The 26,167-nt window shown below is 51.8% G+C and overlaps 1 protein-coding gene across 2 annotated transcripts; it reads right to left on the reverse strand.

The window, feature by feature from the left end:
* Positions 1-673: 673 nt before the first annotated feature.
* Positions 674-24,289, reverse strand: MED12 (mediator complex subunit 12). 2 transcript variants are annotated; one of them, XM_058658266.1, is made up of 46 exons: positions 23,978-24,289; positions 23,342-23,446; positions 22,942-23,133; positions 22,271-22,430; positions 21,295-21,476; positions 20,992-21,102; positions 20,627-20,881; positions 20,104-20,250; positions 19,862-19,961; positions 19,605-19,741; positions 19,256-19,387; positions 18,792-18,918; positions 18,097-18,326; positions 17,001-17,081; positions 16,691-16,861; positions 16,341-16,485; positions 16,098-16,148; positions 15,647-15,765; positions 15,308-15,451; positions 14,679-14,842; positions 14,316-14,447; positions 13,677-13,904; positions 13,353-13,497; positions 13,037-13,157; positions 12,566-12,667; positions 12,351-12,464; positions 11,922-12,097; positions 11,582-11,761; positions 10,664-10,735; positions 9,734-9,867; positions 9,401-9,562; positions 9,030-9,141; positions 8,776-8,865; positions 8,135-8,244; positions 7,713-7,848; positions 7,355-7,516; positions 5,185-5,559; positions 4,831-4,981; positions 4,483-4,688; positions 4,237-4,314; positions 4,090-4,144; positions 3,927-4,014; positions 2,038-2,260; positions 1,510-1,644; positions 1,226-1,307; positions 674-964 (listed from the first exon to the last, which is right to left on the reverse strand). In XM_058658266.1, the coding sequence occupies exons 1-46, from the start codon at positions 24,074-24,076 to the stop codon at positions 921-923; spliced, it is 6,465 nt and encodes a 2,154-aa protein (XP_058514249.1). In that variant the 5' UTR covers positions 24,077-24,289; the 3' UTR covers positions 674-920. The 2 variants fall into 2 exon arrangements, with proteins under 2 accessions (XP_058514249.1, XP_058514248.1); XM_058658265.1 differs by having other exon boundaries at positions 1,510-1,641; positions 3,927-4,144.
* Positions 24,290-26,167: the final 1,878 nt, after the last annotated feature.

Genomic DNA, 26,167 nt, shown 5'->3' on the forward strand with positions numbered 1-26,167 from the left:
GGAGCAAGAGCTTTGAGTTTTCTCTACTGCAAAATGAGAGTGAGCAGCAGTCATCTTGGGTGGCCCCCAGGGGAGGGGGAAACAAGCAGTCATGGGAAAAACAAGTAGTTCCAGCAACAGGGCAAAGGGCGTTGCTTCTGGTCTCTCTTCCTCCCAGCCCCACACTATCCTCCCACTGTCCATTTTATGACGACATATGCCAATGAGAGACATTTTTTTTCACCCCAGAAATGCTGAGTTTGGGGGATGTGTTTTAGCATCTGACTAAAAGGATGCCACATGGTGTGGGGACCACACTAGAGGCTTCATTCCACCTCTGGCTCACTGGAGACCCAGTTACATCTGTGGTGTTGGAGAAGGAAATCAAGTTACATTGATTGGCTTCCCTGTGCTCCAGTCCCAGTGGCCTACTCCCTCCACGGAGACAAACTGTGAGGAAGTTGCCTCATTGTGCTGAGAAGTTAAGTTGCCCTGTTGAAGACAGAAAGGGTCCTCTATCTTGGTATGTTGCTAGGGTAGGGAAGGGAAGAAGAGGGTGGCCATTCAATCAAAATTAAGACATTCAGGGGTGAGAGATGAACTAGGGGAGTGGATCTGAACAGACTGAAGGCTCTCACTGGTGGGTGTGCCCCCCCACCCTGGCCCGAGTGACCACCCTTTCCAGCCATGCAGGACTCACACACACCCTTTGCAAAGAAGCTTTGTGTATTGGGTGCAACAGCTCTGGGGTGTCTATATAAATAATATACAAAACCCAACGGCTCAATGCTTCACATTAACAAAAATACTAAAAACTCAGTAAAAATGGAGCCTGAGGGAGGGGCCCCGACCACTACTGGTGCTAGCCCAGGCAGGGGACTGGGGAATTCAGAGGGAAGGGTGGGGCCACATCCAGTGCACAAGCAGTTCTTCCAGGTGGCTCAGTAGCGTCCAAATATGTTGGTGCTGGGCTGTGGCTGGGTATCTGTGAAAAACCAGAAATTATCAGGGCTGGGAGAATAATCAAGGTGCAGATATGTACAGAGAGAAAAACTGTTTAGGTTCCAGGGGGAGGGGAAGAAAAAGGGGAGAGGGAGCAGAGGTTGGGGAATGAGGGAAGAGCTAGCTTCTTCCCTCTCCCACTGCTTTAACCCTTAGACCTAAGCAACCAGCTTGGCTACTTCTGCCCCACCCCAAGGCCACATGTACCCCACAGGGCTCTTCCTGGGAAGGAAGGTGGACCTACTGGAGAGCTGTTGTTGGAGCTGCCGAACCAAAGCCGCTGTCTGCTGCTGCTGCTGAGTCTGCTGAAGCCCCTGGCGCTGAAACTGGGATAGACATGGGAAGTGCAAGATGGATCTTCTAACCTGCCACCTCCCCCTTTCAGTCTCCCAACCCTTCTGGAGAGGGTTTGTGCCTTGCCTCCCGGCTCTCCCCCATTCCGTCCTGTCCCCCAGGTTGCTTCATTGGCTCCATGCCCAGGCTGGGGGCCAGCTGTCCCTGAGCCTGGGGCTGTAGTGAAGCAGCTACCTGGGGCTGAGACTGGGGCTGTGGTTGGGGAGGAGCTGCCTGTTGCGGTGGCTGCTGCTGGTGTTGCTGGGGCTGCTGTTGCTGCTGCTGCTGCTGCTGCTGCTGTTGCTGTTGCTGTTGCTGCTGCTGCTGCTGCTGGGAGAACATAGGAGAACTCTTTGAAGAGGAACAAGGGAGCCAGGACTGTGAGGTGCAGGAATGGGGAAGGTGGGGGGGGGGCGGTGGTTCGGGCCTGGAGACAAGCAGGAAATGCTGGGCCCATGGTCTTCCCTTCTTACGTGGCTGCCCTGCCAGCTATTAAATCAAGACTCTCCAGCAGACTCCTCCCTGCCAGGAGGGCTCCTCAGGAGACAAAAGAGAACTGAGGAGGGCAGGAGCTTAGTAAAGCCCCACCCTAGGCCAAGCACTCCACCACTGCAGCTTTAGTGCCCAGCCTCCTTTAGTCTTGGTAGCAATGTGGTAATAGCTTCTGCCTGGCTCCCTCGCCCCCTGGGTTCTAGGGTCCCAGATGAGCTGCCTGGGCCTTACCCGCAGTATCTGCTGTTGCTGCTGCTGCTGCCGAATGTGATACTGTTGTTGTTGTTGCTGCTGCTGCTGCTGTTGCTGCTGTTGTTGCTGTTGCTGCTGCTGTTGCTGCTGCTGCTGCTCAGGCAAGATGGAAGCAGAGCGGACGCCCGCCTGCACACCCTGGGCACTCAGTGGAGCCATGGTACCTAACATGGGTGTCTGCTGCAGTGTCTGGTGTGAAAACCTCCAAAGAGCAAAGGGCCAAAGGTCAAGGCATGGCAGGAGGAGGGAGTTTGAGCCCTGGGTTGGAGGTGGACATTTAATCCTAGTGGTTAAGAAACTGCTCAAGATGTTTGCATCCCATATTTAAGGGCTTGCATATGATGCACAGCTCTGGCACCTGACTCTAACTTCCTGCTAATGCAGACCCTAGGAGGTAGAAGTGAAGGCTCAAGTGACTGAGTTCCTGCAATCTTTGGGAGATACCTGGGCTTGGTTCCCAGTTCCTGGCTTTCATTGTGGGCCTTTGGGGCAGGAAACTGGTACCCACAGGCTCTGCCTATACATATCTCTGCTTCAGATAAACAAACAACTAGGTAATAGAGTCCTGTATCCCTGATCTGATTCATTCATTTTTCTTACTGCTAACAAGAAGAGCCCTTTGGGGGACTGACAGATTGGGAATAAGGCACAAGATGATACTCCATTTTGGTGGTTAGGAATTCTTCAATTTAGTCCAACTATTTTTTTCCTTCTTATGAAAGTGAAAATCCATTTGAGCATGTGATAGGAATTCTAAAAACACTCACTTGAGGTCTTTAGTAGCTACTGTGCCCCAACACCACTCCAAGGTGCTCTATTCTTTTGCCCTCCCTATCTCCATCTGTCAGACTGTCTGCTGGGCAAGTCTCAAGTTTTCTCCCACCTTTTGCTGGGCATCCTCTCCACTCATGCCACATGTCTCACTCTTTTCATTCCGCTCCAAATCTCAATTCTACAGCTTGGGCATTCAGGCACATTCAAGCCCTCCTTCTTTGACCTAAGTTCAGATTTTCTATACCCCATCCAAGCTCCTTCTTTCTAGCCCTCCAACTCTGTGTATCATGCCTTTATTCATATTACGTCTTTTCTCTGGAATGTTCTTCCTTATCCCCAGTCCTGTAAACCCCAAGCACAGCTCTCCTTCAAAGGCCAACCTAAGGCTGACCCCCTGCATGCGACTCTTTGATGACTCAGGCCCACACTGATATTATCACACACTTTCCCCCCACACCCCACCCCGAATTCCTATTTTACTTCACAGGACACAACAGCACACCTGATTATATCTTTGTTCTGAATGTTCTCTAAATACTCCGGGTAAGTCTCATCTCTCTCAGTGTAGTAAAAATTCTTCGGCACAAGAGACGCCATTTTTGCTTCGTTTCACTGTCTTCCCTCACCACACCCAGTCCTAGCATATTGTTGATACCCAGTGGGCAGTTAGTTAGCGCCCCTTCCAGGGTTTTCACCTGCATAGTCTCAAGACACAGGCTTGATCAACAGTAATCATGGTGGGAAAGTTTGTTCATTAGTCCATCCTTGTGAACAGCTCAACCCTAGCTCTGTGACTCCTTATCAGTTTGAGTTACTAAGAACTCCTGATTTCTTGTTATCAAAGTTGGATCCATGACCCACCTGGCTTCTCTGGGACTCAGAACAAAATGTTTGGGAACTGTATGTAAGATTACTGGTCTCAGACATCCCTTCCAGCTCCAACTTTTGGCGGTTATGGACTACGTGGTCAGACAGGCATCCTCAAGGCCTGCAAGAATTCTGACTGCTCCTACCTCTAGCTGTGGATTTTCCCCAGGGCACCTGCTTCCTCATACTGCAGGGTCCTCCAGCTAGCTCACCATTACTTCTGGTACCTTTGAGTGGAGGTCAGTCCATGTCCATAGGTTGGGGCCTGCTGGTGCACATAGCCACTGGGCCGCTGCTGCAGGTGGCGTGTAGGATCTACAAGAGTAGGATTGGTAGAAGGGTGGGTGCTCTGATAAGGCTGGCTGGAGTAGCTGGGGGGCACCATGGTACCTGCAGGGCCTGTGTGCTGCTGCAGTCCCACATGAGAAACATAAGAAGTATAGCCCTGTAGGGAAGAAGGAGAGAGGGAGTCACAGGCAAGGGTGTGTCGAGCTGTTCGTCCTGCTTTCCCTGAGTCTCATGATCCTGGGTCCTTACCTGGGAGGTCTGTAAACCGTAGGAAGAGCTGGGAGTCATCTGATGCACAGACGACTGTCCCAACATCCCCTGACTCTGCTATAGGGCAAAAGGAGAAAACTTCAAGTCAGAAAACACTCTCTGCCACCTCCCATCTTGCCATCTCCCACCTTGCATTGTCCCTGTGAGGATCCCAAGTGTCTGTGCCAGTGCTGTGATCCTCAGAAAGTCCCTCCCCCTGACAGTCCTCCCTACAGCCCCTCTCACTATCTTTGCCTGGAGCTGTTGGCGAAGGCGCTGTCCTTGGGGTACCGCAGGTTGCTGCTGCCGGTACACAGATGTCTTGTAAGAAGAAGGTTCTAGACCCATGACGCTGGTCATATTCGTGGGCAGCACTCCAGGGTATGTTGGTCGAGGTGGCAGCTTCTGCATTGGTAGTCGCACAGGACGGTAGGGATCCACGCGTGGGCCACCTGGAAAGGAGAGCACAGTGACATCTTCAGGCTCCTCACCTCCACCACCCTCTTCCTGTCTCTTACTCAGTGGTCTCCTTTTCTGGAGCTCCCAGCAGTAGGAGGCTTGTTAATTCCATCATTCCCCACAGCTGCCACTCACCTGCAGGGAGCGGCTGGTTCTGGGTGTACAGGCCTATGGAATTCGGCCTGTAGTTAATATGGGGTATGGAGCTAGGGTTTGCATGGTGCAGGAGGTCTGGAGGCACTGTCACACCATAGGGGCCGCTCCGTCCTGGGCCCATTCCATAGTCCTGTGGGAATGGCATGGGATAGTAAGTAGCCTGAAGCTGGAGGGTGGACAGACAAGATGGCGCCAAGAGGAACTAGGTTGACTCGATTGGCTTTGTAATTATGCCAACAGCAGCCTTCGCCACCCAGCCCTCCCACAACCACACACGGGTAAAGTTCCAAGGGAAGCAGCTGTGGGAATCCTGGGAGGGGACGCGGCACTTGCCTCGGTCTTGGCAGCTGCCTGGCTGCGCTTCTTGCCCTTGGTGGGCTTCTTCTTGCGCTCCTCCGTGTTAGGTGGAGCAGCCCCAGGCTTGTCAGTTTTGGGGGGTTCTGGAACCTTTTTCTCAGGCTCCAGCAGGGTGGGGGCAGGGGGCTCTTCATCTTCTGGAGGCAGCGGCAATGGCTCTAGGTAATAGGCACGGGGCCGGGGCCTCAGGTGTGTGTGGTAGAGCAATAGCCGCTGCTGTTCCTCTCCTCGGGACACTCGGCGGTCGACCCGGACGGTCCCGAACCAGCCCCATGAGAGAGGCCCAGAGAGCTTCAAGCCCTCCAGGAGATCCCACGGAGAGATCTTCTGTTTGGTGGAGACCTGCAGACCCTGCTCCAGATAAATGAGAAACAATGAGCCGTCAACACTCGGAAATAAAACGGATGTCGGGAACTGGCAGAGGAGGGTGAGGGATCCGGTGATAGAAAACCAAGAAAAATCACAGGGAGACTCAGGGATGAAAGAAAGGAAGAGAGGCTGATTAGGACACATGTGAGGGAACTTCAACAAGTTCATGGAAGCTGGAATCCAAAGGTAAGTTTGTGGGGCTGGTGTTGTGGCATGGCGCGTTCACCCACTGCACAGGACATTGGGCATTCCCATATCAGGATCCAGCTGTTCCACTTCCAATGCAGCTCCCTGCTCCCACACCTGGGAAAGCAATGGAAGATGGCCCAAGTGCTTGGTCCCCTGCCACCCATGTGGGAGACCTGGATGGAGTTCCTAGCTTGTGGTTTCAGCTTGACCCTGCCCTGGCTGCTGTGGTCATTTGGGGAGTGAACCAATGAACGAAAGACCTCTCCATCTCCCTGCCTGTCATTCTGTTTTTCAAATAAATAAACACACCAATAAATCTTAAAGTTTGTTGTGGAGCAAAACATGCTCAATGCATGCATATATCCCTAGACTACATATTTTGCATGAATTCTGTGCAGAGGCAAGTGTTACGAGGGCAGAGAGGGCAAGGGGGAGAGATGAAGTCATGCAAGAGGAAGAGGCAGGGGAAGGAGCCAAGACATAGACAAGGAGATGAGTGTGGGGGAAGGAGACCGAGTGAACTTTAGAGGAAGACTGAGGTAAAATCAAGCAGGGAGGGAACGCAGGAGACAGAGAGAGAAAGAGAGAGAGAGAGAGAGAGAGAGAGAGAGAGAGAGAGAGAGAGAGAGAGAGGCTGAGTAAAGACAGAAAAAGGACCAGAGAACCAGAAAGCCCAATAAAGAGATAGCCAGAGGGCCCAGCGTAATAGTCTAGTGGCTAAATCCTTGCCTTGCATGTGCTGGGATCCCATATGGGCACCAGTTCATTTCCCAGCTGTTCCCCTTCCCATCTACCTCCCTGTCTGTGGCCTGGGAAGACAACAGAGGATGCCCCATAGCCTTAGGACCCTGCACCTATGTGTGAGACCTGGAGGAAGTTCCCGGCTTGTGGCTTTGGATCGGCTCAGCTCCAGCCATTGTGGCCACTTAGGAGCGAAGCAGCAGACGGAAGATCTTTGTCTTTCTCTCTGTAAATCTAACTCCCCTCCACCCCCCCCCCAAAAAAAAATCTTTAAAAAAAGAGAGAAGCAGCTGGAGAGAGACAGAGCAGGTGAAGAACGGCAGGCAGGGAGAAAGAGTCAGATGGCTCAGTAAGAGCAACACAGGTTCAGATGGGCTGAACCTTAGACTTGAAGCCCTGCATACTTCTTTTCCTCTCAGAGCTGCAGCATGTAAGGATTACGGCTACTCAACAGACACTGCCAATGACAGAAAGGGACAAGAGGCAGCTGCAGTGATGGGGTGGGGGGTGGGGGCTGGTGGCAGAACTGTCTCATTAGCCAGACAGAGGGATGGGGACCAGACAGGTGGCTGGTGGGGCAGAGGCAAGAGGAAGATGAGACACAGAGAAGTTGGAGGGGGGCAGGTTAAGGGAGAGAGCAAAGAGGGTGGGACTCGGAAGATGGGGAGATGCCATGTAAGGAAAGGTAAATGATTCACTGAAAACACCAGGGAAGGCTTCTGCCACTGGCCAAGCCCAGTGGACTCCTGAGCCTGCAGAATCTCTTTGTAGCCCTGGAGTTAATGCAGGGGCACTTCTGGCTCCAAGAGGACAAGGGGCAGGGGTGTGGGAAGACAAAGGAACATGCCTCCTTCTTGAAGATGGAATCAAAGCCGGCAATCTTGTTGCCCTTGGTGTCGATGAGGGAGCCCTGGGGTTCACACGTGATGACATCTCGGTTCTGTTTGGGAAGTGGCAGCAGCTGGCGAACCTTTTCCAGACTGTCTGACTGGCGCTCCCCCAACTCCTTCTGCAGGCACAAGGAGAAGGGACAAGAGTTCAGAGTTACAAAAACAAGACAACAACAACCAAAAAAGAGGGACAGGAAGTAGAAAGCACATGAAAGGGAAGAGTTGAGGCTATGGGCCAGAACGAAATTCCTGATGAGACCAGACAGAAAGTGCCAAATCAGAGAATATGCTGAGAGCCCAGCACTGTGTACTCACCTGCAGCTTCTTTACTAGGTTCATGTATGCACGCTTGTTTTCCTCCATGCTGCCCTGAGAGATGCTAGACATGTCTGCAGCCAATGTCCCATTGATGAGGACGCTCAGCATGTCCAACACAGTAGTGAAGAGCTCACTGTAGGACAGAGAACCAAGGAGAAATCCAGAAAAAAAAGTTAAGAGAGAAAAAGGCCTCAGTGTGTGTGTGTGTGTGTGTGTTCACGGGGTCGGGGGAGGTATTTACAAGCAGACAGGAGTGCCAGATACGTCATCCCAGGGGCACCAAAACTGGGTGAGGAACTGAGGATTGTGGGGTCCACAGCATCAGCCACACTGACCTCAATGGATCATGTACGAGGCATGGGGCAGGGGACCCTCTAGGGGAATGAACTATGGGGCAGATAGGGGCAGGGATGCTTTACTTGTTGGACTGCATGTCGACAGTGCCGCTGATGATGACGTCCAGGAGGAGCATGGCCCACTCTGTGGTCTGCTGGGTGCTGCGTTGCACTGTGTCAAACATGCCCCCTACCTGCCAGGGCCAGAAGGCATTCAGATGGCTCAGGGATGACAGCCAGCTTTGAAGAAGAGCTTAGCTTAGGAGTGGGGTTGAATGGGACTCATGACACTTTGAGCCCAGGTTGTTCAGTTGGGCCTAGGATTTGCTACATGATCTCAGCTGATGACTGAATTTTTTAACATCTTGGAGATTCTATTTGCTTTCTTATCAGACAATGGGAGTTGGGCCAGTCTCCATGATTGCATTTAGCATTCCACAGTGGATTTCCAGGGTTTCTAGGGTCCAGCCACGGTGGAGGATACTCAGAGTCCTTGAAAGGCTCCAGGGTATATACACAACCTACTGGCCCCTGACTACAGTGATCCACTGCCAAGAACCATTTTTAGGTCCCATGTGCTTTAGGAGAATATGTTTAATCCTTGAAGTCTCACAAAAAGACCTGGGACCTCTACCCTAAGCCTTGCAATCCCTAGCCAGGGTCGTCTTCTCTCTTCCATTGTCAGCCTCTCCATCTCCCTTATTCTACCCAGCTCCCTTCCTCACCAGGTTGAGCCTCAGCTTGAGTGCCTCATGCATTAGCTGCTTTGGTTTGCAATCATCCAAGTACTGGCCATCTCGCCAATTTTTCACAATCTAGGACAGAAAAACAAGTTGTGTGTAGGCTCAGGGATCTTCTCTTCACAGTGAAGCATCCAATGTGCATATTAGCAAGTGCTGAAAGTCCCCAGTACAGGACGGCCTCACAGGTGCCTCAATCCCTTCCCTCCCACCCACCCTCTGTGGCTTGAGACCTGTACCTGGTGCACCTGGCTGTGGAGGGAGGTAAGGAGTCCCTCCCGTTGCTCATCCTGCCCCTTCAGACATGTCAGCACCAGTGACAAAAAGGGCTGCTGGCTCAGCAGAGACATGCTACCGACAGGAGGAAAGAAAACAAAAAGGGAGACTATGGATTAGAGAGCAAGTACCTTCCAACCTCCTTATGCCAAGTCCCCAGCTCTATTCCTATTAAGGTACAACCTCTTGCTCAGGAATCCCCAATCTTGGGCCCTGATCTTCCACTTTCTTACGTGGTTTATCTTTAGCCCTCAGTGTCAACTTCTACTCTGCCCTAGGCCTTCCCCTTCACCTCTCTATCCCCCTCAATCCTGGTCCTTCCAGAATCCTTTACCTTTTCTGCTTTTGTCGATCACGTTCTTTGCGGGAAGAGGATCCCAGGTGCTGACCCTTTTCCAGTTCCTCCCCAGCAGCCTTTAATACGTGTCCCTGGACTGAAGTGGGCAGTTTAGCAATAAGGGGAGCCACCAGCCATACACCAGAGCGCTCAAGAGAGCTGGAGGAAAGATAGAAGACATGGGGTTATAGGGGAACTGGCCAGATCAGAACAAGCTATCCTCTCCTTTCCTCGATGAACCTGCCCAGCAAGTCCATGTGATAGATGCCATTCATGGGGTCAAAAGAGAAACTCATAAAAAAAATGGGCCCTAACACATTTCTACCCAACCTGAGCACAGGCTTGGTCTTGCTGCTGCTGGGCATGTTGCTTGCAGCGCTTCCAGAAGATGACCCTGTCTCTGCAGACTGCTGGAAAACCTCAATTGTGGCCTTGGCAATGTTCTCCAAGAGGGAGTTCATCTCCTGGGGAGGATGGAAGACAGAGACATGCTATAATAGGTAGCTAGAGGTAAAGGAAAATGGATGAGAGGGGATGGGACATGAGGGCAAATAAGAGCACCTGCGGAGACTGATGGGTGGCAAGGTCTAGCAGGATTTATGCCTTCCAGCACCTCCATGTCTCCCCAGTTCTTCCCACTATCTTCCCCTTCACAAATCTCCCATCTGGGACTACAGTAATGGGTTTCTACCACCACATCCCGATAGCTCTAACACTCCCAACCCATTTTCCTTATCACCAGCTCCATATGCTTGCCATCTTCCCATCCTTTCTTATCTTTCTCTGCTCAAGAAATCATGTGTGGGGCTGGCATCGTGGCACAACAGGTTAAGTTGCCACCTGCAACACCGGCATCCCATATGAGTACTAGCTAAGAGTCCTGGATGGCTGCTCCACATCTGATCCAGCTCCCTGCTAATGAGGACTGGGAAAGCAGTGGAGCATAGCGCAGGTGTTTGGGTCCCTATTCCTATATAGGAGAACTGAATAAAGCTCCTGGCTCCTGGTTTCAGACCAGCCCAGCTCTGGCAATCAGTTACTGTCAGTTGAGGAGTGAACCAGTGGATGGAAGATCAATCTCTCTCTCTCCTTCTCTCTCTCTCTCTCTCTCCTGCTCTGCCTTTCAAATAAAGTAAAAATCTTTAAGAAAACAAAAATGAACCCAAGGATAAGACTTAGCTTTCCCCACAGGGACTTTAGTTTCCTAATACACAGAGCCAGATGTGGGCATGGGAGAGGGAGGGCTGGGGTGCTACTCACGTTGTTAGGCGTCTGCTTGATCATGAGTTGCAGCTCCAGAGAAGACTGGCGCATAGTCCACTGGTCCAAGTTCTGTGACAGAGGCCCCAAGCTGGTTGTCATCACCTTCCCCCAGAACCCCAACAGCCTGGGGCTAGCTTCCGATCTCCCAGTCTCAACTCAGCCTCCACTCAGCCTCCTGAAGGTCTACAAGGTGCTGCTAGCCCCACCCTCAGGACAGGTCTTCAAATGCTATACATGCAGCCTGTTTTCAAAACTGCTGCTCCAGAGACTCACACCCCTTAGCTTCAGGGATGCTCAGTGCTCAGCCTTTCCATCCTTGCCATTGAGGTCGCAGCCTGCTACTCCTGCTCAGACTTCCCAACGGGACTTTCTAAAACAACCTTCCAGAGTCCTACACAGACGGCAAGGCCATGTCCAAGTGCTAACTTAAAAAAGGTATGGGCAGACCTGGGTCCACGTACTGACTCTCAACCTACGAGCCAGCTATGTGGCCTTGGACAAGTTTCCTTAACCTTTTTGGGACTCAGTCTCCTCCTCTAGTCAGCAGGCATACTCAGAGCAACTTCGCAGGGGTGTGAGGATTTAATAAGAAAGTGCACGTGGAGAGCGTAGCACTGTATAAAAAAATGGATATTACAATTCAGTTCCCGAGCAGGACCCAGTTACCAAACACACAAGGCCTAAAATGAGGCCTGCTATGGATAAGCTAATACTCACTCTCAACAGCTGGACCTTCACCTACCACTTTGACACTGGAACCTGGGCCACACGGGATTTATTCCTAAACCCACGTTGGAGTCATTGCTCTCACTGCATTTCTGCTACATTCCCATCAGTCTCCCTCTCTAGCACCTTCTGTTCTCTGCCAGATTCCCACTGCTTCTGCCCTGACCAACCACCTTTCCCTCAGCCGACCTGTAGGATCCGCTTGATGCGTTGCCGCTGAGGGTTTTCACCATCCTCATTGTCCAGCAGTCGATGTGGGTAGCAGATGAGCTGCATGAGGCGCTGTGCCTGGGCACTGCTCAACACTGGGTCTTGGAGGTCATTGCTGTCCTCACACAGTGACTTAAGACAACGTTCTCCTACCCATTCCTGAGGAGAGTGATGATCAGGAGGAGTAGGGGCAGACAGTGAGGGGCTTGGGGATAAGGCAGATGGGCCAGAGTTTGTCAAGAGACATATGGTAGCAATGATCAGGGGCTAGAGACAGGGCTATATTATTCTGGGGCATGGGGGGGAAGGTGAGGCTGACCTGCTGGCAGATGCTGCGTAGCACGTATTTGGCATAGACATCCAGACTGGCTGTCTCCACAGAGATGTTGCGGCCACCCTGCCTCCGACCACCATTGCCACCTCCTCCTTCCTCCTCTGGAAGTTCTTCTGTCCCTCCTGTCACGGTGAAGCCAGAGCCCTTCAGCTCCGCATCCCCTGTGGTTCATGGGTAGGAGATAGGAAGGACAGAGTGAGATCAGAATCCTGTATGGCGGCTTGCCCCAGGCCCACACAGGGGCAAAAACTTTCTGAATTCTGCCCTATGGGACACAGGCATACTTCTCTCCTGCCCCGCTTCCCCAGAGGTCAGAGAGACCACCTTCAGGAGGGAGAAAGACCGTCCCTTGTAGTTTAACTGGCACTCCACCCGATACACACTTCTGGCACCACTCCCTTCCTATCCCCGTACCCAGTACAAACACAGCCTTGAGAACAGCAAACACAGCTCCATCCACGATGCGGTTCTGGGAGGCAGCCAGCAGGTGGCGGTCACAGGAGGAGCGGATTCCTACAGTAGGCTTGTCTGGGGAGGGAGCTTGAAGTGAGGGCAAGCCCAAGTAGAAAGGGTGGGGGTAGGGGAGCCACGATTTCTACTGCTGGCTGACTTGTTTCAGGGTCACTTACTTCCATCCGACTGGCAAGGATTGAGCTGTGGGGTCTTGAAAAGGTGCAGGAGGATGCGGCAGGTGAGCCGGGCTCCAGGCTCAGAGTCCTGCTCACTACAGGCTACAAGGAACAAAAGCAGAATTGCAAGAGCTGTTAATGGATGTGTGTGTCTGCGTGCATGTGCTGGGGGTTGGGGTGGGGGACATAAGGCAGATGAGATAAGATGAAAGGCAAAAATGTAAGATAATTCTAATGGTGAGGTAGAGCTGGGAACTGCTTTGTAGCCATGGAGTCAACAACTGCAAAGTCCAGGCCTGCAGATCCTCCAGGGCTGGAAAACAGACCCCTTCTAGCCAGCTGCACACTCGAGCAGTGGCCTTCGGTGAGGGCCAGCAGGGTCTAAACACTGTCCTATGTGAGGATAACCATTGAGTGTGGACTGAAATGTGGGGCCTAGAAGTTCTAGGGAATACAGATCAGTGTGTTCACCAGCATTAAGGAGTGAAGGGATGGCGGCACAGCGAATCAGATCTTCCAGAAGCAAACACTGCCGAGCGATGAGGATAGCAACAAAAGTGGCCAGGGAGTCGTGAAAAGACAGGTCACTGACCTGCAGGACAAAGCAGACAAGTCATTGTGACTCAGTGTGCAGAAAGGGCCTGCTTGGAGTGGCAGGCCTCTACTCTTGAGCACGCTCATCCACTTGACTACCTTTAGGATCATGAGCAGATCCCTGCCCTGGCAACTGCCCCATCTCCTCCTCCCTTACTCCCCAGCCACAGCCATACTCCATGCTAAGTCTCACATCTACGTTGCAGAGAAGGTCATTGAAGCCACAAGTGCCATTGTTGGAGGAGCAGCACAAGGCCTTAAGGACCCCTAGCCATTCAGCACTCAGGGACTTGCAATAGCCGGTGAGCTCAGCACACAAAATCGCGATGTCATTCACCCTAGGGAAAAGCATAGGTACCCTCAGGAAAGGCCTTGCTCCACTAACCTCAGATTCACTCACTGCTCATCTCAGCTCCCCTGGTAACAATCAAGGCTACAGGAACCTCCCTGGCTATCTTACCCCTCCCCATACCAGGCAGGGGGGCAGTGCCCACATCTCACTCGGTATACCCCATACCTATCAGGATCATGATGCCCTACACAGACGTGCATAAGGGCATTGCAGACAAAGCTGTAGCGGTTTGCAGGGTTTTCACTAAGACTCTTGCCTAGCCCTGTATAGGTGAAGGTGTGAGCTGCGGGGTTTTCCAGAGTGTCGATCATGAACTCGGGCGCCCAGCGCATATTGGATTCTGATGGCTCCACATTGCAGTAAATGGTGTTCTTCACTTTTGAGCAGAAGTCACTACAAGGGTGGGATCAAAGGAGAGAAGTAGTGTGGAAGGAAGCCTGGTGAGCTGAAGGCGCAGGGAGGAAAGGCGAGGGGAAAAAACTAGGGAAGAGAGAGCTCTCGATGAAAAAGAGTGAAGGGACAAAGCAGACTCAAGGCAAGAAAGGAACCATGTGAGACAAGAACAGGCGCCTGGGCTAGAGGGCAGGAACAAAGAGCACGTTCCCCACAGACACGGGCTGCAGGCAAAGCCAGTGGAAGAAGGCCTGCTCTCAATGATGCAGTAACATGCGGGGAACATGGTCCCTGAACGGTCCTGGACAGACAGCAGGGGCTTGGGCTGTGCTTAGCTTCTGAGTCAAGTGGTCACAGCAAGGAGATGGGACCAGGCCCCCTTCATTAGCCTTTCCCTCCCACCTCTCTTACCTGAAGAGCTCCCCAAATTTGCTCTTTAAATGGCTACAGGAGGTATATAGATCATAGAGATAAGCGAGGATACAGCGTTCTGCGGAGGAGCCATCTGACCGGTTCATTCCATGCTTCACTACGCCACACAGCCTGCCGGGGAAAGGTCAGCCAGGAGGGGTCAGCAGGTGGCATGCAACTCCCCTGCTCCCTGGGGCATGAAGATCCCTTGAAACAGATTCAAGTCTCGGCAACACTAGTCTGTCTCCACTTGACTGGCAGGTGTCTCCCCATGGTGTGAGGTCACGTGCTCTTCCCTGGCCCATGTGCATAGGCGTGTGCTGGAGCCTTGTGCCTTTGAGTTCTGTGGAAGGCCCTGCTTACCCCTCGAAGACCTGTGCCATCTGGTCCTGGTTGAGGATGAGGCAGGCGTGATAGTGCCGCAAGACCGCCACGATGCACAGGCATAGGCTGGTAGTGTAGCTGCCCACCAGATCCGAGGACTTGAGAAGCAGCTCGGCCTCAACAACGCTCAGTTCATTCAGCAGCTAGCAGGGTGAATGGAGGTGAGAGCTGAGACGGGGGCCCTCATGTTGCACACAAACCCCTCCTTCCAGGGACGAGAGTGGCTGAGGCCTGGCCCAAGCCCCTGGGCCCTGTTACCATATGCCACTGTCCTTTATTCTATTAACAACACCTCTTCCCAGTCTCTAGGATACAGTTCTGTGAAGGCCACAGTGGGAGGACGGTCTGTGCCCAATGCTCTAATCTGTTTCTTGGGCCTCCCCGGGGAGCACTTAAGTCTCTATTCCTGCAATCTCAGCTCATGTTCCACTCTCCACCCTCGTTCCACTCTCCACCCTTGTTCCCCGCCCCACCCTCCCCCTGTGCTAGTCTCTCTGTCCCTCCAAATGGCCCGCCCAGGGAAACTGGCTGGAGCCCCTAGCCCTGACCTCATGGCCCTCCATAGCGCCAGCTTCTGCCTCCACCCTTATCTCCCCCAACTTCCCCACCTGAATGGCAAAGTCGATGAGGCCACTGATGCTGAGTGAATATTCCATGAGGTCGAAGATGAACTGCACATGCTGCACCAGAGGCAAGTGGTATGACATGCCAAGGGCAAAGCTCGTGATCTGCTCCAGAACATTCCGGGAGACCTGATAAGGGCAGTGGGAGTGAGCGGGAGTGGAGGGAGGGAAGAAGAACCAGGGAAGCAGGAAAGGATGATGGTGAAAGGGGCTGAAACCAGCAGGCCTGGCCTGCCTAGGGGGAAAACAAAAGATAAGGAACACAGGAAAACTGGACAGGACAGGAGACCAGAATACGGGAAGGGGCTGGGCTGAGGCCCACACCTGAGCTGTGACCTGGTGTTGGTCATAGTGTGAAAGGTGCTGGAACTTAGCAAAGATATCTTCAGCAGTGGGGAAGGCTTCAGGCCGGTTACGTCGCCGCTTTTGTCCATCCTCCCCACCTGAGGGGACAGTTGAAAGGGTCCAGTTAGGACGCAACAGATAACTAGCTGAGTGGGGGTAGGGAGCGGGGTGGGGGGAGTGGGTATGGAGAGAAGGCTATGGGGGCAGGAGGGAGGGAGGAGGAAGGGGAAGGAAGGTAGGGAAGGAGGGGAAGGCAGAGGGGAGAAGGGAAGGGAGGGTCAAGGGAGGGAGGAAGGGAAGGGGACAGTGAAGCCAAGGTTTAGAGGACCACAGACTCTGTGGACCTTAGAGGAGTACATACGGGGAGGTGCTAGGTGGAGGGCGGGCAGGGGGAGGGCGGGAGGGCAGTTTGGGGCTTACTGTGAGGTACCTAAGAATGTCAGGTCTCCAGGATTCAGAGGCACAATAGGAGCAAGCTGGTCTGCAGAGGGGGGGAATGAGGGGGGAAGTTTCAAAAGGACTAGAGCTCTCAGGAGACTCTAAGAGACAGGACATTGGGACATGGCTGGGGGGGTTCCCTACGCTGGGCAGGGGAAGACTGACTAGGGCACTGTGGCAGTGGCAGGGAGGGGTCGGTGGATGGGGGGATCCATTCAAGGAGCCTCTCACCCACCAGTTTCTGCAGTTCCCTTGCGGTTCAGAACCTTCAGGATATCCTTGGTGATTTTCTTGATGGCGTGGCGGGCATCGTCTCGCTGCTTTCCCACCCCAAACAGCACGACCAAGCGCTGGTTGCACTCATGGCTGCATGATTCCTCCTGCATCCCGGCGGCACCGTCAGACTCCAGCACGACTCTTCTACCCTCTACTTACAAGCATGCTTTGGCCTCCTCGGCAGCCCCATGCTCAGGCCCCTTCCCGACATACCCATACCCTCAGCAACAGCTCCAACCCTCAGCAAATTCTTTTCGGGCAGAAACCTAGGCTCAAAACGGAGTGCCCCAAGGTGGGAGGCAACAGTACCTGAGGAATGGGAAAGTGTGTGGCGTACTGCACATGCCGTGGCTGGTCATAGAGGACCCCAAGGGTCCCCTCGATCTTCTCTTTGGGTGGGGGCTTCACCTCCTTTTCAACATCTGGTTTCTCAGGGGAGGGGCTGCCCTTCCCCTCACAAGGCATAGTAGGAGAAAACAACTGAGAGAAAGGTGAAAGGGCAGGACATTTAGAAGAAAAAGGAGGAGTAGATAGGGGGGGCGTAAAGAAAACTCCCCCCGAGAGGCATAATGGGAGGATCTAAGGAGCTGGATTCCTCCAAGCTCAGGATCTAACTTACTGAGAAGTCAGGCTTCTCCATGTCCTCAAAGAGCACACTGGAGCTAGGGTCAATGTCCATAGACTCTGACAGCCCTGGATCCTAAGGGCACAGAACACAAGCCAAGTTGCTGGAGCCCTACAAAGCTGTGCCTTGCCATTGAGAAAAGTTCACAGGAGACGTGAAGGAAGGTGAGCATGCTGCATCTGAATTCAAGCCTTGTCCAGACATGAAACCACTGTGGGCCTCAGTTGCCCTCAGCTTCAAATGCAGAATAGGGCCCAGCACAATCACTCAATTGGCTGATCCTCCCCTTTCAAGTGCCAGGATCCCATATGGGCACCGGTTTGTGTCCTGGCTGCTCCACTTTTCATTCAACTCCATGCTTGTAGCCTGGGAGAGCAGCGGAGGGTGGCCCAAAGCCTTGAGACCCTGAGCCCATGAGACCCAGAGGAGGCTCCTGAGTTCTGGCTTCAGATCAGCCCAACTCTGGCTATTGAACTAGCAGATGGAAGATCTTTCTTTTTCTCCTTCTCTCTGTAAATCTGTCTTTACAATGGAAATAAATCTTCAAATTTGAGGATAAAGTGTACCTTACACTGGCAGGTGTTTCTGTATGGCAGGTTAAGCTGTTGCTTGTGACACCTACATCCCATATCAGATTCACATCCTGGTTACTCCAATGTCCAACCCAGCTTCCTATTAATGCATTCTGGGAGGGAGCAGAAGTTGGATCCAGTGCTTGGGTCCTTACTACTCAAGTGGGAGACCTGTATGTGGTTCCAGCTTCCTAGCTTTGACCTGACCCAGCCCTGGCTGTTGCGGGTGTTCGAGGAGTAAAGCAGTAGTTGAAAGGTTTTTGGTTTTTTGTTTTGTTTTGCCACCTCACCTGTCTTTGTCTCTCTTTGCCACTTTTCTTTATAAGTAGTTGAAAACAAGCAAATAAGCATTTCAAAAAGCCCAATATTTTACAGATATTGCAAATATTAAATGAACAATAACAACACCAAAGGCTAAACTACCCTTACTGGGCAGAAGAGACTCTCAGAGGCCTGGGGGAGTCTTGATGACAGGAGTGTCACGAGAACAACTGGACAGTCAGGAGCAGCCCGCTCACCTCCAGCTTGCTACTGCTGCTACCCTCAGCCTCCTTGCGCTCTGGGTCATCGGCCGGATCATCAAAAGGAGAGGGAGGCCGGGGACCAGGGGCTCCAAAGGCGAGGTCCCCTCGGGAGATGAGAGTGCAAGTATACATGTTGTGGGAGAAAACATCGTGGCGAATGAGTTCACAGAAGAGCAGAACCAAATTAAAGAATTCCACCCGCTCGCTCTCACTTCGGGGGTCCGCTGCAGGGAGAGAAGGCAGACAGCTGAGTTAGGAAGAACACCAGAGACGTGGGCACAAAAAGAGGGGCATACCTCCAGCAGGATGTTCCTAGAGGACCCAGGAGATGGACACACTAAGGAAATGATTGCCATGACGGGGGGAAAAAAAAAACCAAAAACTTGGCTGAGGGGCAAAGTGTGGTTGGTTACCCCAGCGTATTACTCTACGCTCCGGCTCAGAAAGAAATAGAGCTTCTTTACTGCTATTTGTAGAGTGCAAGAGCTTCAGCCACATGTTCCCATTTTTATTCTTCTATTTCTCTACTCTGAAACTCCAAGATGATCAGGAACTAAAATTATGTCAAAAAGTCATTCTGCATTACAGTCAAGATCTCCCTGTTGCATCTCCCCAACCCCATTATGCTTTCTGATGATGGGGGTGGGCAATTGAGTCCAGACAGAGTAAAAGGTGACAGGGGTTCATACTTAGCATGGGAGCCTGTGTATCCAGAAACTGCAGGAGAACATCCTGGAAAATAGGAGCGCTTGGAGCAGAAAGGGAGCCAGAGGCGATGGAGCCCTTCTCATCTGCGGCTTCTGATTCTCCACAGCGCTATGACAGAAGACAAAAAAATCGTAGGTCTGAATTCATTTGCTTCTTTATTCCCTAATTTGCTACCCTTGAACTATCGATCCCACACTTTTCACTTCTATTTCCCCTCTCTCTCGCCCCATGATCTCCGTTTCCTTTACCACCTACCAAGAAGGTGCTGGTCCCTTCTTTTAACTTGACAGCAATATACTCCCTTCTACTTTGGACTCAGGTCCTTGATTTCCCCTTTAGGTTCTCTATCTCTTCTCCACTCTATTCTTGCACCTTTAACTTTAGTCCCACTACCATCTCAGTCTCCAACCTTCCCATCAGCCAACCTCAGCCTCTCCTCTCTCACCTCAGCCTCAATCTCTGCCTGTCTCTTCTCCAGGAGCTTAGCTACCACCATAGCACGATGCCGACCAGAACGCTTGCAGCTGACGGCCCATTCACATAGCAGTGAAACCACAGCATCATCATCTGAAGAAATCTGAAGACCAAAGGAAGACAGACAGGGATGCATAGCACAAAGGTTGGGGATAAAGGACGAAGTTCCAGTTTCATAAACACTGCCACCCACTCTTCAAAGCTCCTGGGCCTCGTTAGATCAGCTCTACAGACACCCCCGGCTTCACGGCTTCACCATGCCTTCCTCCCCTACAAGCCACTGTGCCTTTTTGCTCATTCTAGTCCCCCTACTTCTTTACCTCATGCCCATCCTTGCTGGGCCCCAGTCCAAAGATTCGGTTGCAAAGGGAGTCAAGAGAATTGCTGAAGTCAGAGCGCTCGAAGCTATGGCTATCCAGCACTTCCAAAGTATGGAGCACTCGACCGATAGTGAAGCCTGCAGAGGAAAAGCAGTGAAGGGCACTTAACTAGGGCCCCAATGCATTCTTACTCTCAGGTGCATAGGCCTGACCACCCCAGCCTTCCCTCAAATGTGTTTCTATTCTCTGATACGTACCTGCAGTAGCTTCCTGGCATTTATCAAAAGACCAGCGAACCTCAACTGCCTGTCCCCGCTCCTTGATCTGCTGCTCAATTTCCCGCAACTTTGCACGGACCTGTGAAAGTTTCAAGGATGTATCAAAAAGGCTACAGCCTTAGGCTAAGGAAACAGTGCCCGGGCTCCACATCACAACACCTGAAAGAGTAATTTAACCTCATATCCTAATCTGGGACTTGCAGGCTGACAGCCAGACTTACCTGCTGGGTGAAGGCACTGTTGCCCTCCGGCATGGGCAGGTTAGAGGGAGCTATCGGCAAGTGGTCAAGTGGTGAGCCAGTTTTAATTCGGCTATCAGTCAGCGAGTAGTGCCAAACCAGGGCACTAGGGCAACACAGGAGGATGGTCTGTCAGACAGAAGGAGCAAAGTCAAACTCAGTTACCATGGCTATCTCTTTGGAATGCTATTAGAAGCCCCAACCCTTGGATTTTGGATCTAAAGTTATGCTGAATCCCCAAAGCAGGCATCACTCCATACCCAACCCCTTCCTTCATCTACTTCCCTAAAAGCCTTTGGATCCATTGTTTAGCCTGGGAATTAAGAGGTTGCCAAAATCCCCAAAGGGAAACGCCACCCTCTTACTGAGAAGCAACAATCTCCAAGCAAGGACTCAGTGCCTCCTTCCACCTTCAGTTTGGAATCAATCCCATTCTCCCAAGGATGGGCAGCTGCTGCTTTTTAGGCTCTCCTTTAACACTGCTGCGGCTCTACCTTGTACCTACCTGAAGGATACAGCTGAGGCCAAAAACCAGGGGTCGGTGCTGGGGGCACAGAAGCAGGTCACTAAAGGGAGTTGAGGGTGTACTGCTAGTTGGGGGCTGGGGAGCAGGGGTGGTAGGCAGAGTGCTTGTGGACTGTGCAGATATGACATGAGATGAGTGGCTGCTCACGCCGTCCAGCTGCAGGGCTAGTCTCCGGGTACAGAAGTAGGCAAGGCGGCGGGAAAGGTATGCAGACTGCACGAATTCCCCGGAGTACTGTGAAGACATGGCCATCAGAGCCGCGAGTTCTTGCCAAGGACACAGCTCTCTAACAACTTCTTCCTCAGATCCTACCTAGACCACCCACCCAAAATCCTAGGCCTTACTCGAAGCAATAGGGGCAGCAGAAGTTTAAGCAACTCATCCTCTCCAGGACGGATTTTTTCAAAACACTCAAGCACCCAAGTCAGGAATTCATGTCTGTCTAGCATTCCATCCTAGGGAAACAGGAGGTGGCAATAAGATTAATTCAGCCCAGGGACTTATGAGAGATGAGGCAGATAAAGTAAGGGAAGGGAGGAAGAGGACCACAACTAGAGTAAGATGGCAAGGAAGTTATATCCTATACCGACAGGGGGCGAGGTCAGGCTCAATCCAATGCTCCATGCAACATGTACCCCGTTCCCTACCTGGAACATGAACATGGCCAGCTTTTCATTGTAGTCCCACTGCCGGATTGCCACCTCTACATCATGGGGCAAGGGCCCTACTGTAGAACCACATCCCCCACTTCCTGTAGGCCCAGGTCGGTAATACTCAGCCATCTTCTGTAGCTGTTCCCATAAGTACCTGGTGATGATCTGAGTCCATTCTGGAGGAAAGATATTAAAAGGGCTAGATCATATTATCCTTCTACTTAAAATACCTCTTGTACCCTCCTCCTACCCTTCCATTACCATACTTCTTTTGAAACATTTATTTGTTTCTCTGAAAGGGAGAAGGACAGAGAAAGAGGGGCACACATACATACTGGGAGAGACACACAGAGATCTACCATCTCCTGGTTCATTCCCCAAATGGCTGCCAAAAGCCACAGCTGAGCTAGGTTGAAGCCGGCAGCCAGGAGCTCCAGCCCGTTCTCCCACATGGGTGATGGTAGACTTAAGCCCTTGGCCCATTATATGCTGCCTTCCTAGGTGCATTAACGGAGCTGGATCAGAGCAGCCAGACCTCATATCAGCACTCTGATATGGAATGTTAGCATCACAAATGCCAGCCCCAATTGCCATACTTTTAAATTCCATTTGTCCTCCTACTTACAATCAAATGCCACTCTCTTTCCTAAAGAAAGTGATTCCCCAAAGATATTCCCTAAAGAAAGTGATCTTTCTGTTCACTGAAGTCTCACACAATCTTCTGCCTCCTCCTTTGACACGCACCGCTTTCTACCTTTAATTGTTATTAGCCCTGATAGACGACAAGCATTCTAAGGGGAGAGATCATTTACTGATCTTTATGGTACGGCCCATGCACGCAGCAGATACCCAGATTACTCAAGGTTTGCTAATGGAGTCTATGAGTACAAGACACAAGCAGAAGCAAAGACTACAGACAAGGAAGGCAGAATGATTCTGAGGGTTTGAGGCAACCTGAGGTGTTACTCACCCATGAAAGGATCAAACACAGGTCTCTTCTTAACCTTGGTCTCAGTGATTGCTGCATAGTAGGCACAGGTCATCTTAATGAGCCAGGCGGCCCGCATTACAGGCACTGTGTATTTTGCTAGGTACCCAAACACTTCTTCCTTCTTGTTGAAAATGGGGACCTGAGTGGACATTACAAATAGTGAGGTCTCTATTACTCAGGAGGCAGTACCCAAGCAGCTTTTTAAAAACCTTTATTTATTTCTTTTTCATCAACTTGAAAGGCCAGAGTAAGCAAGAAAGAGAAGAGAGAAACAGAGAGAGAGAGAGGAAGAAATCTTCTATCCCCTGGCTCACTCCCTAAATTTCTGTAATAGTGAGGGCTGTGTCAAGCTGAAGTGAGGAGCCCAGAATGTCATCCAGGTCTTCCGTGTGGATGACAGGCCCAAGTACTTGATTCATTATTCACTGCCTTTTGGGATGCATTAGCGGGAAGCTGGATTAGAAGCGGAGCATCCAGAACTAAAACCAGTATGCCGATATGGGATGTGAGCATCCCAAGCAGTAGTTTAACCTTCTACACCATACCACCTGCACACAAGTTACTTTACCTGGTACCAGGAAGATACTAAATAACCACTCCCCGAACACCCCCCCCACACTTGGCCTGAAGAACAAGAAACAGTAGTTTACCTTTTTGGCTAATTGTGTGAGTGGTTTGGTGCCAGCCAGGTCAGTGAACCAAGTGTTAATGGCACTCTGGGAGCGTGGAGTGACCAGCCAGAAGTTGTCCTTCTGGTTTACTTGGAGCTTCCTGCGCCCACTGTCTGTGAGAGTGTTACACCTTAACTTCTCTGCGATAATGCTGCTGAAGTTCGAACTGATCTGAAGGGAGAAAACTACACGTCAGAGGGGCGAGAAAGGGCAGAAAGGTAGTCATGGGCTTGTTGGGCAAATGTCAATGTAGTGGCACTAGGTTATTAAGGCAAACTCAGTCATTTACATTGTCCCTTTAAGTCTTGCTAACTCAGGGCCTTTGCTGCTTTGGAGATTCCTCCAGTCTTTTTGCTTCAGCCTGGCATGGTTGTCTCACCTTAGCAGGATTGAAGTTGACGTTCTTGGCACTGCCATGTTCGTCCCCAGAGACAGCAGGCTGGTTATTGAAACCTTGTTTTACATTCAAGGCCGTCAGTTCATCCTGAGGCAGCAAAATGACATTTTAGTGGATCCTCCCCAAGCCTCCTCACCTTAGGAGGAAGAGGTGGTGGAAAAAGAGGGAAGAGAAGGGAATCAGGGGGCAAAGGCAGCAGCAGGATTCAGAGCAGGCCACTCAGTCCCTCACAGCTCCGTTTCTGGACATTTAGACCCCACCCTCCCTCACCGGCACAGTCACTAAGATTCCTAACCACCCGGAGCTCTGTCAACATCACTTCCCTCCCAACCTGACTGAGCCAACTTTCTGCACTCAGCGTGTGCAGAGCAAGGCGCCTCTGGCGTGGCCACAGCAGTCCCTATTCCCAGCCCGGAAAGCCCCAGGCGCTGGGTTCCCCCGCAGGCAGACCACTTTTACTCTTCCCCCTTTCGGGACTTTTGCTCCCACTCATCGCCCCGCCCCCCGCGAACTCACCCCCTCCCCGAGCCCCCAACGCCGGGCACCGCCGTCCAAGCCTCCTCATCGACTACGATCGCGTGCCCCTGGCCCCTGGCACATCCAGATTTTTCACCGTACCTCCTTCTGTTTGGGATCTTGAGGATACACATCGGGAGGCCCCAGCCGCGGCCGCTTCAGAGGCCGGTGTTCGTAGCTCAAGATCCCGAAGGCCGCCATCTTGCCCAGCCCGTAATGCCAGAGGCGCCAGCAGGGCAAGACTGAGGGTGGGAAGTGGGAGGGGGGAGGAGGGAGAGGGAGCCGAAAAGGGGGGCGGCGGTCGGGAGGACGGCAGCCGAGAGACAACAAGGGGGGCACGTTAGAAACTCTCGAACATTGCCGGAAACTCCCGAGGGCAGCCGAGGGACGCCGGGAACCAGCGAACAATACCGACTGCAGAGAGGGCGGGGCCTGGCCCGGGGTGGGGCGGAGCTTCGCGGCCTGGGAGCTCTTCCACCCTGGCGGTGAAAAGTCCATCTCGCTCCCGAGAAAACCTGGGAAAAGCTCGCGAGTCCCGTGTCATGCTGAAGGGCTGCGAACCCGCCCAGAAGGAAGCAGCCGTAGGGCTGCACTCTAGCCTGTGCCTGGTTCGCAGCATCCAGATCGCTCGTCGGCCTAGAATAAATGCTCCGTAATTTTTGCCTTGCTTGCAAACTGCCTTTTACAGGCCACTTGGTTTCTACGTTCTCAGGTTGGAAAAACGCCTTTGCTAATACCTCCTTGAAAGCACTGTTGTGCAGATTACAAGCTATGTATGCACAAGAAAGCACCTATTAAGCCCGGAAACGCCGACCTAATCCCTCCCGGACCTTCTGGTCTAGCACAGAGGTTCCTAATCTCTTTTGATACGCAAAACCTTTAAAACCCTTTAAAATAGTCTTCCCAGAAAAATATCCTATCCATGTGCACACACCAGGATGTCAGATAGTTTGCAAGCAGAGTCCCAGACCTTGAAGCTCACGTATGTGTCACGGAGGCATCCATGAATTCCCGATTAACAAGTATTGCTGCAGACAAGAGACACTGAGTCACTACTTCTCAACCATTACCTCCTTCAAGCCACAAACGGTTCACGATTTAGGGATTATTTCCAGGTATTATACAGCCCCTCAGTAACAGAGCTGGGTCCTGATTCTGTTACTTCCAGAGCCACAGTCTTTGCATTACAGTACCCTCTTCTAGAAAAGACAGAACCAGGCTGTTAGAGTAACAGTGACAAAGGAAAAGAACAGAATGGCATTAAAGCACATGCAGAACAAGAAGCAAATTCTGATTAGAAGACAAGAAGAACATCTTCCAGGAGGCAACATTTGAACTAACCTTGAAGATTAAAGATTACTCACACACACAGAAGAGTGGGAGACACACGGGACTTAAAATTGGTGCACGGAGTTTGGGGGATAGTTACAGGTTCACAGCAAAGCTGGAAGGAGTGTCGAGGTAGCCTCTCTCGCCACAGCCTCCCGCATTCCCAGTATCTGCCACCAGTGTAGTTTGTGTCATTGTCACCCAGATTTCATGGTTTACATTAAGGTTCATTCTCCAATCATGCACTCTGTGGGCTTGGACCATGACATGATATGTATCCATCCCTAACCCCCGCCCCCCGTGCTTTGCCTAATCTTCCCTCCCTCAACTCTGGAAGCCACTGATATTGATATTGTTACCCCCTGCAGACCCCCCCCCACCTCTCTTTGTGGCCTGCCAGCTCTGTTTTTTCAGTGCTGAATGATATTATTCGGGATGTTGCAAGTTTGTTTGCTGATCTACTGATGAACCTTGCAACTGTTTCCAAGTATTTCCAACAATGTTACTGCTATAAACTTTCCTGTGCAGCTTGTTTTCCTGCCTCCCACCCAAGAGGGCTGAAGTGCCTGCTTCTAGTGCTAGATGGTGGAGACCACCATGGCCAACCAGGTACTGCGAAGTGGGAAAATGGCGGTCGTGCACTGCAAGAGAATCAACAGTTTGGAAATGTTCTATAAAAATGAGCTCAAGGGCCCAACACAGTGGCCTAGCAGCTTAAGTCCTCACCTTGAAAGTGCCAGAATCCCATATGGGCACCAGTTCTAATCACGACAGCTCTGCTTCCTATCCAGCTCCATGCTTGTGCCCTGGGAAAGCAGTCAAGGATGGCCCAAAGCCTTGGGATCCTGCACCCATGTGGGAGACCCGGAAGAGCTCCTGGCTTCGGATAGGTGCAGCACCGGCCATTTAAGTCACTTGGGGAGTGATAGATCAGACAGAAGATATTTCTCTCTGTCTCTCCTC

This window comes from Ochotona princeps, chromosome X (genome assembly GCF_030435755.1).
Source record: "Ochotona princeps isolate mOchPri1 chromosome X, mOchPri1.hap1, whole genome shotgun sequence".
Taxonomy (NCBI): Eukaryota; Metazoa; Chordata; class Mammalia; order Lagomorpha; family Ochotonidae; genus Ochotona; species Ochotona princeps.

Bases quoted from the DNA above. Each gene is read 5' to 3' on its own strand.
- MED12 (XM_058658265.1), bottom strand. From the start codon at position 24,076: ATGGCGGCCTTCGGGATCTTGAGCTACGAACACCGGCCTCTGAAGCGG. The intron at 20,882-20,991 runs GTAAGGCCTAGG...ATGTCTTCACAG, and splicing joins TGCTGCCCCTATTGCTTCGA to TACTCCGGGGAATTCGTGCA. The intron at 5,560-7,354 runs GCATGTTCCTTT...TATCTGGAGCAG, and splicing joins ATTCCATCTTCAAGAAGGAG to GGTCTGCAGGTCTCCACCAA.